Below are 14,554 nucleotides of genomic sequence, written 5' to 3'. Positions count from 1 at the left end.
CACTTTAGTCCTAGTATTCTGATGACAAAATCACTTTGGTTCTTGGCTTCATTGATCCTCGCCTTAACATTTTTTCACCATACCTCCACATTTTAGTTATTGGATTTCCTCATATTTTCTTAATATACAATACCTATCTTCACCCCCTTTATCTATCCTGTTTCCTTTGAAAGAGGTGTATTTTCATAATAAGAGTCTGGTGCATGCTTAGAATGCCTCAGATGGCATGTCCACATGAAGGAGAGTAGGGGAATGCCACAAAGAGAACTATGAAGGTATGTAAGGGATGTGCCTGGGAGAAGCAGAATTGGGAGCATGAGTGGATATTCTGTAACTGGTTCTGGGTGGCTAACTTTGTGTGGAAAAGGAGGCCTTTTGATTAGCAGGGAGGCATTTAAAGAGGACTATTAGCTTCAGCTACTCTTTCTTTGTCTTGTTGCTATTGGGAGAGCTCAGTGAGCAGTGAAGAGAGTGAATGGAACTTATGATCTGCTTAGTTCAAAAGGCCCAGATCACTCCATTCCAGAGCAAGGTCCTCAGAAGTCCATCCTTCCAACATTTAGATTTTCAGTTAGTATTGCATAGATGCCCCCAAGTCAGGGAAGGAGTAGTGCCACCCACAATATCTCAGATTTCCAGAGTCTAGACAGGAAGCCAACCACACCTGATGCCCTGCTTCATAGCTCAATCTTGTGCTCACTGATTGGAACTAGGAGTTAGGGATCTTAGGTTCAAGTCTTTTTTCAGTCTTGACCCACTCTGTGACTTAAACATATCCTTTCCCCTCTTGGGCCCCAGATTCTTATTCTGAAAAGTGGAGGTTAGGTGAGGGTAGGGGGTCATATTAGATGATCTCTAGGTTCTCTTTCATCTTGAATATTCAATGATAGGGCACCCAGGTGCCCAGATCCAGGCTATGGACCCCGGCTGCTGGTGTTGGGATTAGGAGGCAAGAACAAGGCAGTGGGGGGGGCCTTAAGAATTGCACATATGTATCTCACTCCAAACCTAGAATAAGCTCAATTCTTGGTCATAAACTCAGCCCTTTCTAACCTTAGCCCCATACTGAGACCATAGACTATCCTAGTCCTCATCACAGGCTAAGTCTAAATCCTGGATTTTCTGAGTTCTCTAGTTCAAAGGGGACACAAAGGACCTTTTAATTACTTTTATTATTTTTCCTCTCACAACAGCCCTGTGAGGTAGGTAGGCACATCTCTGATTCAGGTAATGTGGCACCCTTCACCCTAACCCCAGCTCCTCAGCTTCCACCCATCCTATTTCCATTTAGGGAAAACTTAATGCCTGAGATGCTTCTACCCTCCCCCTGCCCCCACTAAATATTGCTCATAGGATGGGTTCCAGGAAATCATATACCCTTCATCTCCATCCCCCACCCCACCTCTAAGCCACATGGTCATGTGATGGTGGGGTGACCCATTTAAAGGGGAATCATGATTCAAAGCTGCTCTTTTTAGTGAGGCCTCCTTTAATCTGGTCATCCACCCTGATTGGCCTTGAGGGGGTTATCTTAAGCCTCCCAAGGATTAAAGAGGGGAAGGGGACTCCATGTTGAGTAGGATAGAGGTAGAAAAGGAGAAAGAAGGAAGTGATTATTTAATTAAAACATTAAAATTTCACAGTTCCCCCATGACCTCTTCCCTCCCCCACCCCAAGTGTGGCTGAATCACTCCCAAATAGAAAAAAAATTCTATCCTCAAGGAGCCGAAAAACAGTAGGGAAAAGATCAGCAGCCCAGGTAAGAAAGGGAAGAGGAGAGGTAAAAGAGAAATGATAATACTGGGAGCTGGCCAGGCTCATACCCAAGGAGCCAGACCACTGGACAGAATGCCCCTTCTGGATTCCCTGCAGGAACGGGGGGAAAGAACAAGACCCTGTCCTGTGGGCCTTTTTTCCTGGGAGGAAATCTGTCATTTGGTGTTGGAGGTTCTGTCCTGAGTAAAGAGATCGTGGGAAAAAAAGACTTTAAGGACGGTAGAGGGGGTAAGGACAAGAAAAATCTCCTCACCAGGCAGCTTGGAGGAGCACCCATAGAAGGCTGGTGGAGACACCCACCCACAGAACCCCTCGGCTGATGGCTAGGCTAGCAGAAGCATCTTTCTCCACCTTCCCATTGCATCTATTTGTCTGGCAGCAGGCAACAGAAATAGCATGTCCATCAGTTGAAATGGTGCTGTTCGGGCACGTAGGGGCGCAGGACTTCATCACCAAGATATGGTTGGGGTTGATTGAGTTGACTGGAATTGGGAGAGAAGAAAAGAGATGGGTGAGGTATGATAGAGCACTCTAGATTCTGTTGTATGAGAGAAACTGGCATTTACCATTGGCCCAGCCCTCTCCACCAAGACTCTCTTTTTCAAAACCCATCCATGGCCCTACACATTTTTCCTAAATTGAATCTGACCATCTGACTGGATGCTCCTTTATTCTACACCCCCAAATCATCACAACATCAGAGAATCTCAGGGTTGGAGGGGGGTCTTCTGTAGTAGTCCCATTCAACTCAGGATTCTCTGTCACACATGGTTATCCAATTATCACTTGGAGACTTCCCATGGTGAGGAACTCATGGTTTCCTTAAGTAGCTCATGCAACTTTGGGACAGCTCCAGGGGTGGGTATGTGGGTAAATCTTTAACAACTGGCTCTCTGAGGGGTGGGGGTAGGGGTAATGTTCACAGGGTATGCTTTCAAGTTCAATTTGCATTATTAGAATTTTGCCATCACTTTCTTAAGCCTAGACAATTAACAAAACAATAAAGCAAGGCTTGATTTATCGCACTTCCCAATTTCCACTGTGTAAATGCTCACACTGAAAATACAAGCTTTGGCTAGTTTGAGGTGTTCACAACAACCCTGGACAGCTCCGTTAGTTAGGAAATGTTTTCTTACGAACCTTACAATATTCCTTTGCAATAGCAGCTGATACGTGTTACAAGGAGCTCTGAGAGAATGTGAGAGAAGGTCCAAATTTCTGGGTAGGTCTACCAGTGTGTGGAATCAAATGAGGAAGCGTATTGGCCAAGCTTGGGAATCCGTTAAGTGTAAGGAGATTTCCATTGTTGGAATAAATAGGAATCAAGCTAGAGACGGTTCAGTCCTGTAAAATCCAATAAGCATTATCAAATGCCTACTATGTGCTAGGTTCTCTGCTAGATGATGGGCACACGAAGGTGAGGAAGTGTTTGAGTTCAAGGAATTTATGTTCCATTGCACAGTTACTTTAATTTATCCGTACATCTGTTTGCAAGTCATTGCAGGGTGTGGCAGGGAAGGGAGAAAGTCCATGTCAGTATAATGTAGTAACATAGATTTCGGAAAGAACACTGGCACCAAAGGATCTGTGTTCAAATCTTGGTTGCTACTTATTGTGTCTATGACCCTGGACAAGTTACTTTGCCAGCCTGGGTCTGATTTTTCTCATCTGTTAATTGAGAAATTTCAGCTAGATGAATTCCATGACCCCTCTCAATTCTTAATCCGATGACTAAGGCATTAGGGAGACTCGGGTTCAAATCCTTTGTCAGATGCCTTGTGATCCCGGAGTGAGTTAGTCACTGAATCTCTCTCATCCTCAGTTTCATTAGCTGTCAAACAGGAATAATAATATACCTACTAACTCTCAGGGTTGTCGTGAGGATCGAATGAGATAATATTTGTAAAGAGTCTTGCAAACTTTAAAGTGTCATATAAATGCTACATAAAGCCATGATAACAATTATTATATTAATATTACTTAATTCAACATCAGTGTGAAGTTTAAGTGAGAGAATACAGGGAAAGTGCTTTGCAAACCTTAAAGTGCTTTATAAACTGCTGTTATCATCATTAGTAGCTTGATAGGAGATCACTTTGAGATCTTTCAAGCCTAAAGAAATCAAAGTTGTCATAGCCACTGAATTCCTGATGACTTGGAGAGCTTGTAGTTGTCAGGGAAATCAGTGACGGAGGGGAAAAAAAAAGATGGCCACATTTGCAAATAGATCAACCAGCTTTTTCCCTTCTTTGCTATTCAGTGAAGTCAGATATAAGGGAGCTTGATGCTGCAAGGCAGAGACCTTCCTGAGGACTCCAAAAGTCAAGCACATCCCTTTCTCATTTGCCAGAAGGCGAAACAGTAGGAAGATGATCTTTTGGGCTTGGGTAGAGAGAGCCTTTTTCAGAGCAAGTAGCCAATTCAAAGTCTCTTTCATGGTGGAGGAATTCTTAACCTAGGGATTATGGATTTATTTTTTTTTCATAACTGTATTTCAATATAGTTGGAAAGCCTGTGTATTTTGTTTTGTGAATTTAAAAACAATATTTTGAGAAGGGGTCTTAGGCTTCGCCAGACTGCCCAGGGGGACCATAGCACACAAAAATTAAGGGGTCCTTGACTAGAGGCTGGAGGAGTTTTGTCTGCAAGGACTTTTTTCAAGAGGCTGGTGAGAGGTAGTAGGATCATGAACATTGTATTTCCAGTTCTCAAGAGTCAATGTCCATTCTCCAAAGTCATTCAAGTACCCATCTGGACATCAGAAGGCATGAGCAAAGAGAACCAAAAGCCAGGGTGCCACTAAGTACACTAGGCCAGCAAGCCTGGTGAGTTTTATGGACCAGAATCTAAGTTCTGTGGGTTTCTAGTTCTTTCTCTATCTCTATCTCTCTCTCTCTCTCTCTCTCTCTCGATATACATATATATATATATATGTGTGTGTGTGTGTGTATAATATAATGTGATATGATGTGATGTAATGAGATAGGAAAAGATAGGATATGACATAATATAGTATTGTATTGTATAGTTCCATAGAGAAAAGATAATTGAATCTAGATCTAGAACACTTGGGTTCAAGGCTTTGTTCTGATACTGTCCTGTGAAACCTTAGGTAGGTCACTTTACTGCTTTCAACCTCAGTTTACCCCTCTGTAAAATGAGGGAGTAGGACTGTATGGCCAATAATGTCATGAGGCAATGTGTTGTAGTGATAAGAGCTCTGGTCTTGGAGTCAGAAGACCTTGGCTATCCTTGATTTGACACTTACTATCTGTAAGACCTTGGTCGAGTCACTCGACTTTGCTTGACTGAGTTTCTAATTAGTTGAGTGACCTTGGGAAAGACCTTTTCCCACTCGTAAGCTTTAGTATCCTTCTCTGTCCAATGAGGGGATTGGACCAGATGGTCCCTAAGATTTCTTGCAGCACTGACATTTCACATTTTTATGACTGTATTCTATGATTCTTCCTTCAGAGAAGTTTCCTTTGGGGTTTCCCTTTCTTCTTCCTCCCTCTCTCTCCTATCCTGAGAATCAAAGATGATTCTTCTGAGAAATAAGTGAGGAGAAAGGACCAGAGAGAGGGAAATTTTCCAAGTTTCAATCTTCACATCCCATATCAGATCCATACTAAATGCAGTTCATTCCAGAGGGGGGGTGTCCATGCCCCTCCCAATCAACTCTGGATTATGGGTCTGATGATCCAGGGACTAGCAAGATGCAGCCCCCTAGACTGGGGCTAGCAGACCAAGATCTGGGTTATTCTGCCATATCAAGCCCTTACTCTCCAGGAATCAAAGATAATAATAGCCTTCTAGCACCTATTATTTGCGGATTTTGAAGCCCCTTTTGGCCTGTCATTAAGCAGTTATGGGAGAGTGTGTGTGTGGGTGTGTGTGTGTGTGTGTGTGTGTGTGTGTGTGTTATCTGGCCATCATCTCTGGGTTCATGCTGTACCTTCCATGCTAGTCCTGGGGCAGGCATTATTCCCAGCTCCCACGAATGATAGGAGATACAGAGATGGTGCATCACCCGCTTCAGGGGACCCAGCACCTGGAAGCCTACACTGGTAAGATGGTTTGGGTCACCAATCTTAATTGATGCCCACTTCCTGACCTTGTTGATTCAAAACCTGGGAGTATAATTAGCTTTCAGGAACCTCAGGATTTAGCAACAGATGAAGCCGTGGATTTATAAAAGAAGCCACATAAAACAATTAGGGAATGGAAAATTTAGGAGTAGAGGCCCTTCTCCATTCAAAACAGCAAACATTTAGTAAATAAGCACCCAGGTCCTGGTATCTCTGCTTTTTTTTTTCCCTAGGGATACAAAAAAGGAAAAAAAAGAACACGGTTCCTGCCCTCAAGGGGCGTACAATCTACGGGTAGGGAGAGAAGACAGACACAAGTAAGTAGTAAAGGGAAGTGGAAGCGATCCAGGAAAAGTGCCAAGAGATGCTCTAGGAGGGAGAGATCATTTCTGCCTAGGAGAAAGTGGGAGAAGGGAAAGACCAGGGAAGGCATCCCTGAGAAGGTAGTACCTGAGCTGATATCGACAGATGGGCTAGGCCTTGCCCCCTTCTCGCCCGGATCATCAGAAGTCAGAATTCTAGAGTATTACAGCTCTAAGATATCTTAGTACAGTTATATGATTTAGAATGTCAGGGATGAACAGACCATAGAGATCATCCAGTTCAACCCCCTGGTTTTACACATGGGGAAGCTGAGGCCAGAGGAAGCAATAGAATCCTATTCTTCTGACTTTCAGGGCTCTTCCCACAACACCAAGCTATTTTATCCGTTGTAGGATGTACACGATTGTTAACGGCTTCACGTGAGACCTCCTCTCTGGGAGCCTGGCATTTCAGCTGGGGACTGAGTCTCAAGCCAAAGGAATGAACCTCTAATAGTGGAATTGCAGGCCCTATGATGGTGAAGGGAGGAAGAAAATTTGGATTAGGGTATGGAGGTGGATACCTCTGGAACGTCTTAGTCTCACATCCATTTAAATAGTATCTCTTCCAGATGAGGCTCAATAGATAAAATTCCACAGGAATTTACTTACGATTTTACCTGGAGACACTTAGGATAGATATCCTTTGCCTTAAGCAAATTTGTTGGTGTTCAGTCGTTTCAGTCACGTCTGACTCTCTGTGACTCCTCCTCTAGCTCATTTTACAGATGAGGCAAGCAGGGTTTAAGTGACTTGCCCAGGGTCACACAGCTAGTAAGGCGGCATTTGAACGCAGATCTTTCTGACTCTAGGCTGAGTGCTTGCTCTACTGTGCCACCTATCTAGGGCAGCTGCTTCCTCAAGCAAACAGACCTTGTTACAGCTGGCTTGTACCTATCTGTTTGCGATTGTGAGCTCATTAAGAGCAAGGGCTGCCTTTTGCCTCATTTCGTATCCTCAGTTCTTAGAACAGAGCCTGGTACATCGTAGGCATTTAATAAATGTTTATTGACTGAGTGACTGACCTACTTACTATAGTTGCAGGAAAGCTCTTCCTGTAATCCTCAAGGACTATAAAATGGGCCAGTTTTAATCTACAGATTTGGCTTAATCTCTGCCCCCTCCCCTTGACCTGGGGCGCATCTCAGGATAGCGCAGCACCTCTTTTGGGGGCATAGGCAAGAGAAGGAATTTGGCCGGAGACAGCCACCCTGGGGTTTACTGAGTCCTTGGAGTAAACTTCTCCTCCTCCGGGGAGTCTTCCATGATGAGCCTCCTTATGTGCACCCGGATCGCTTCCCTACTCTGGGTGCTCCAGCAGGGTGTATTTAATGTTTACTAGGTTAGTTAGTGATGCAATCACAGATAAAAACAGCAAACAGCAACCATAACTAACGTTTATGTGATGCTTTGAAGTTGGCCAAGAGGTTTTTTTACATAACTTGTCTCGTTGGAGTCCCATAACATAATAATTTCTCCGCGGGTGTTATTATCCCGCTTTTACAAATGAGGAAACTGAGGAGAGGTGACTCGGCCCAAATCACACGGCCAGTGTCAGAGGCGGCATTCGAATCCAAGTCCTCCTCATTCCAAGCGCTACGTTCTTTGCGAGCTTTCCAAATCTCAAAGTACGCCGTGCGGCTTTGAGGACGCAGAAGGCAAGGTGGCAGAGAATGTGAACCTTTGGGATGTGAGGTCAGGAAGACGCGGGTTTGTATCCTGACTCTGGCATTCACTTGCTCTGAGGCCGTGGCGCCTCACCTAGCCTCAGTGACCACGTAAGTAAAATGGGAATGGTAGTGATGCCCCGAATCCTTTCTAAGCTCCAATAAGGCAATGTGGCTGTAGAGGGCTTGGGGCGCTCGAGGGGCTGCCGGCAGTTACTCCAGCGTCCCGAGACCCCTGGAAGGGGCTTCTGGAGTTTTTGCCCCGTCCGTCCTTCCCGGCTCTAAGCTGTCAGCCAGGACCGCTCTCTGCTCAGAGCACGGGGTCCCCGAGGACGGGGGCGCTATGGAATCACACAACCTCGTCTTTCTTTTCTCGACTTCTGGCGTTCCTACAACAGGGCTCTGCCCGCAGCAGCCCCTCCTTCGGCACACGTTAACTCCCCCTGGCCAGGCACGGACTTCTGCCTGGGGTCTGGAGTACAGCCGGGAGGACTGGCTAGGACTTGTCCCTTGCTTGGGATTTCCCCATTACAAGGCAGTTATGCTGGCTGTATAACTGATGCGTGCAGTGGATAGAGTGCAGGGCCTGGAGTCTGGAAGTCCCGAGTTCAAATCCAGCCTCAGACACTTTACTAGCCATGTGACCTTGGGCAAGTCACTGAACTTTTCTCTTTCTGTCCGCCTCAGTTTCCTCATCTGTGAGGTCTACCTCCTAGGGCTGTCGCGAGGATAAAATAATATTGTAAAAGCTCTTGGTAAACTTTAAAGCTTTCTCTAAATGCTACTGTGATTATGAGATGGTTTGGAGGCTGCTCAGGCCAGGGGAATGAGGAGGAACATTTCTGAGCTTTCTCGGGTGGGTAGGGGAGGGGGGAGGGGGATTGAGCCCTGTGGGGTAGGCTTTGGCCTCATTAGAGGTTTTAGCCAGGTCTGACTCCCTAGCCCATGTCCCCATCTGGGGGAAGGGGAAGTTAGAGGGAATGGGGACCGGGGAGAGGGCGGGCTGTGGGAATACTCACTTGCCCGGGTAATAAGACAGTACTTGTCTGTCGGGGAGCATTCGACGGGAGCCCGGCAGCTCTCAGGCCCGCAGCACACGTGGCATTCTAGGGAGTGAGCTGGGGGAGGAAAGGAATGATAAGGAAGGTCAAATAGAGGATGGAGATCTGGGATTGGAAGGGGCAGGGCTTCCTCTCGGTGTTATGGATGGAGCCTCTGGGATGTGGGAGCCTTTCACTGTGGGAGGGAGCAGCGGGGACCACATGCAGGATTAACTCTGCCGCTGACCTTCAGGGATGGGCCTAGCTGTCCTGCGCCAGCCTCTTTGCATGAGGACTAAGAAAAGACATAGGAAGAGCTGGAGTGAGAAAAGGTCAAGGTCACGTAGGCATAGAATCCTAGAGTCATGAAAACTTAGAGTCTTATCATCACTGTATACATACACATGCATTTATAGACACATACACATATATAAAAATACACATATATACGTACATATGTATACAATATTCCCAAACAGTACATACATGCACACGTGTATACTCACACACAACACATACACACATGGACATGCATGCACCCATAAATTTACACATACACATATAACATGCACATATGACATATACCTGCATATCCACATTCACAAACATATATGCACATATATCCTCATACACATCACATAACATACACATGCATACATGCACACGTACACTTACATACACATAACACATACTCACGCATGTACACATATGCACTCGTAAATACATAACATACACACATAACATACACATACATATACCTATTCACAAACATATGCGTGCACACATACATACACAAATACATATCATCGAAATCTCCTCCTGGTGACTTTTCCTCTTGCTCCTAGTTCTCCTGCCCTCTGAGGGTCACACAGAGAAAGGTTACTGTTCCCTACAACTTCTCCTCAAATATTTGCAGACCTGAATCAAGTGCCCCTCTCTCTATTCATCTCTGCTTTCCTTATGTAAAGTCCAAGAATATCTGAGCTGGAAAGGCCCTTAGAGGTCATCTCTAGTCTAGCAGCTTCATTTTACAGATGAAGAAACTGAGGCAGAGAGGAGTGAAACCACAGAATTAATATGAGGCAGAGCTAGACCTTGAGCACATTTTTCTGACTTCAAGAATTAATGGTCTTTTCATTATTCTACACTGCAAACTGAGGCCCAGGTCAAAGAGATAGAAATACTAATAGCATTGACTCACATTTTCCCAGTGCTTTGAAGTTTGCAAAGTGTTTTTCTTACTGCAATCCTGGGAAGTTGTGAGCAGAATCATCATTAGCCGCATTTTACAGATGGAGAAACTGAGGCTCACAGCGGCAGTGACTTGTACAGCACCATAGAGCTAGTAAGTGGCAAAACCAGGATTTGAATCCAGGCCTTCTGCCTCCACATTTAGGCCTCTTTCCACACCATCACCTCTACCTCAGAGGTAATGCCAGGGAGATTGTAAGGAAATGGCATATCTCCCATCATCTTGGGGATGGAGTGGGTAGGTAACATTCCAGAAAGTCCTCAAAAGGCCTCACAAATGTAATTCTAATTGCTATTCATTCATTCAAAAACACTTACTGAGCACGGGCCTGGCACAGAGGGGTGAGCAGAGATGAGTAAGAAACAGCCCCTATCTGTTCTCAAGGGGATTCCAGCATGGGCACAGGTCACTATAGTACCAGGTAGGGCTTGAAAGGGCCATAGAAGAGGGACAGAAATGGGGGTGCAGATATCCTTGGAAACTGGATGGGGTAATTTCTGCATGAGTAAATCAAGGAAGATTTCATGAGCAGAAGTGGCATTTGATACAAGGAGTTATTGAGATGGGTGGAATATATTTACCTGAGGTCAATTTGTTTAAGGGGTTGTAAAGTGAGCCCCACCTGATGGCAGGGTGGGTACCTGAGACCTCTCAGCCTACTCAGACCTCTCTCCTGCAGGTCCCACCCAGGTTTTCCCCAGGAGAGTGATTCTCTAATCCAGAATTAATGTCCCCCCCTTCCCAAAACATAAAAGCAACTAACCTCTTATCTCATTAGGGAAATGCACCTTAACTGACTGTTAGGAGGTAAACCTCTATCAAAATGTGAATGACTGATAAACTCTGATAATGGCAGGTAACAGTGTAGTACCACTGCAGATGGAACCGTCTTAGATTAGGAACCATCAGATAGAGCTTTTGACCCAGAGTTGCTTTGAGGATCAAATATGGTTTGCCTCACTTTCCTCATCTATAAAATGAGCTGGAGAAGGAAATGGCAAACCACTCCAGTATGTTTGCCAAGAAAACCCATCTCTGCTTTCCTTACATAAAGTCCCAAGCTCCAAAAATGATTCACCCCAGGCAAGTGACCATCCCACTCTGGTCCTCTGTTCCTGGTGATGATAATAATACAGGCACTAGCTTCTACAACGACTATTATAAGGTCAAATGGGCTTTTATATGTCAAAGGGCTTTGCCAACTATACATCCGCAGAAATACAATTCATCGATCATTTACTAAATGCCTGCTGTATATAGTCCAATTCAACGGACATTTATTGGGAGCCCTAGCTAGGTGCCAGGTGCTGTTTGAGGTGCTAGGAATAATAGCTCATATTTCTTTAACCCTTTAAGGTTTACGAAGTACTTTGCTGGCAACAACCGTGTGAGGCAGCGAGTTTGAGTATCATGGATCCCATTTACAGGTGGGGAAATGAAAACTCAGAGAAGAGGGTTGACTTGTCCAAGTAACAAGTTTCAGAACCAACAGATGAGCTCAGGTCCCACAAACTAAGGGATGTGATGACAACATTTGCATAATACCACTCCCAGGGGGACTTGCTTTTTAAAAGGTAGCTGCTTAACCCAATGAAATGAGTCTCTAAAGGTGAAATTTCAGGGGAGTTGTGTTTGGGTAAAATTAGCCTTTCATAGAACCCTTCGACTGTTTTTTAATGGATTAGTCATGTCCAACTCTTCCTGACCCCATTTGAAGTTTTCTTGGCAAAGATACTGGAGTGGTTTGCCATTTCTGTCTTCAGCTCATTTTACAGATGAGAAAACTAAGGCAAACAGGGTTAAGTGACTTGCCCAGGGTCACACAGCTAGTAAGTGTGTGAGCCTGGATTTGAGCTCAGGAAGATGACTAAATGTCTGAGGTCAGATTTAAACTCAGGTCCTCCTGACCACAGGCCCAGAGCTCTATCCACTATGCCATCTAGCTGTCCTAGAACCCTTCAGGTTATACCATAAAACAATGCTGGATAGAGATCGTGTAGTTGTCAAGAGCCTTGAAATTGTACGTAGGAGACCTGGCTTCTATACCTGGCTCTGGGATTTACTACCTGCCTGTGAGATCTTGGGCATCACGTCCCCTGTCTGGGCTTTTCCAGCTCAAAATCCTGTTATTCTATGACCTGAGTTCAAATTCTGTCTTTGCTACTCAGTTTTGAGACTCAGTTTTCCCATTTGTAAAATGCGTAACAAAATACTTAAACTCCTTATACCAAAAAACTATTATGAAGAAATGCTGTAGAAATGCGAACTATTATTACCTTTTAAAAAGGGCAAATACATATATATATATATATATACACACACACATATACCTTATATATCTATACATTATATATCTCCATATACTTTCTGTGTATAGATGTGTGTATGTATGCAGGTATATACGTATGTGCATGTATGTGTGTGTGTTTATATATGTGTATATATAATAGGGAGAAATGGGCTGAATTTCAGCAAATGCCACAAAAAGAGGGATGACTCCAAATGAATACAAACCCACTTTGTCTCTAACTCCCAGATACAAAAAGATTTTAAGTGCAGGTCTCAGAAATACAATATGAGCTCCAATTCCATTGACTGTTTCTCCATCCCCAGAACTTCCCTGGGGTGTGATCCCATCCTTCTTCCCTCTATCCTCCCCCCCCACCCCGCCCCTGGCCCACCACCACCGCCATCACCACCACCAGAGAAAGCCTGGGCAGGTAGGGTATCAGCCTTACCAAAATTCACATGCAACGCAGCCAACAGAAACAGGGCAGGCAGACAGAGCTTCATCGTGGGGGGGAGTCCTCACCAGGGCTGGAGACTGGAGGAGGGCGCCTTGTAGGCGGCTTTATATGGCCTTGGCCCAGCACAGCTTGAGGGCTTCCTGGCCCCTGCTAATTGAGCTAGCCAATTAGCCCAGAAAAAACAGCAACCTGAGTCACTAGCTGGAGCCTGCCCCCCTCACTTGAGGGCCCTCTCTGTTCTTCCTCTGTGAGATGGGCTCGCACCCAGCTGTCTCAGGGGTCTTAAGGATCCCAGGACTTAAAGCTGGAGGGATCTTAGAGCTCACCCAGTCTTCTGGCAGATGTGGAAACTGAGGCCCAGAGTAGAGTTCCCAAGGTAAAAAAGGAAGCAAATGGCGGAGTTAGAATTCAACGCTCTCCCCATCCCCCTCTCCCCATTTCCAGATCCTTAGGACTCTTAGGATCCTGGGTCCAGAGCTGGAATTCAGAGGCCATCTGGTCCAACTCCCTCATCTTACTGAAGAGGAAGCTGAGGTTCAAGGAAGTTAAATGACTTGTCCAAAGTCCCACAGCAGTAAGTTTCCAGGGAGAATTTGAACTCAGGTCCTGTGTCTCTAAAGCCAGTGTTCTTTTCACTGAAAGTTTCCTTTAAGCCCATGACTAAAGATAACTTTCTTCCCCCTGCCCCTTCTCCTTCATCCATCCCAGACTCTTAGATTGCCTTCCATTTACCCCGCATATATCTTGTATATACATAGCTGTTTGTATGTTGTCTCCTGCCCCGCCCCCCATTAGAATGGGAGCTCCTTGAGATCAGAGACTCTGTTTTTGTCTTGACTTGTACCGCTAGTATTTAACCCAGTGCCTGGAACATAGCAATCACTTAATAAATGCTTGTCAACTCTTGCTGTTTTGGGGCTTCTCATTATTGACTTTAAAATAAAAAACACATAAAATGAATAGATGAGATGGCAGGGACCTTGAAAATAGCTTAAAATAGCACTTGAAAAACTTAAAGGGGCTGCCCCTTCCCATTCCGCAAGGAATGGGCAGTGGAGACAAAAGGGCTTGGCACAGTGCTCTTATATAGATCAGAAGCATTCTTAGGTGGCATATGGTGAGCGCAGAATGCCAGAGAAAAGGACCATGGGAAATACCCAACTAGCAGCTTCTAATTCCTTTCATTTGCAGGGCTTCTTAAAGTTTTTCCACTTGTGACCCCTTTTTGCTTGTTGGCAATGTTCGTTGGCATTGCGTGGCATGCTGTGTGTCTCGACCCACGGTTTAAGAAGCGCTGATTGGAAAATGTCAACAGGAAAATAACTTTCATTAAACAGTCTGACATTTATTAAGCTCCCACTGTGTGCTTTACACAAGTGATCTCCTCTGAGCTTCACAACAATCCTGTGAGTTAAGTATTACAGATACGATTAACTCCATTTCACTGAGGAGAAAACCGAAGTTCAGAAAAGATAAGTAATCTGCCTATGGTCACATAGCCAGGGAGTACCAGAGAACCTATTTGAATGGGAGTTTTCCTGACTCCAACTCCAATGTATGGTCACTTTGCACGCTGCCAAGTCTCAAAGGAGTTTGACCTAGGGTGGCTGTTGCTCCAGGGC

At 45.0% G+C, this 14,554-nt stretch overlaps 1 protein-coding gene across 1 annotated transcript; it reads right to left on the bottom strand.

The window, feature by feature from the left end:
• Positions 1 to 2,025: 2,025 nt before the first annotated feature.
• Positions 2,026 to 12,978, bottom strand: LOC118844905 (secreted Ly-6/uPAR domain-containing protein 2-like). Its single transcript, XM_036752926.1, has 3 exons — positions 12,924 to 12,978; positions 8,913 to 9,011; positions 2,026 to 2,258 (listed from the first exon to the last, which is right to left on the bottom strand). Exons 1-3 carry the CDS (start codon positions 12,976 to 12,978, stop codon positions 2,026 to 2,028), a joined length of 387 nt encoding a protein of 128 aa, XP_036608821.1.
• Between the last annotated feature and the right edge of the window lie 1,576 nt (positions 12,979 to 14,554).

Source organism: Trichosurus vulpecula, chromosome 1, assembly GCF_011100635.1.
Source record: "Trichosurus vulpecula isolate mTriVul1 chromosome 1, mTriVul1.pri, whole genome shotgun sequence".
Lineage (NCBI taxonomy): Eukaryota > Metazoa > Chordata > Mammalia > Diprotodontia > Phalangeridae > Trichosurus > Trichosurus vulpecula.
The sequence above is the reverse complement of the archived record's forward strand: the minus strand, read 5'-3'. Positions and strand labels throughout refer to the sequence as shown.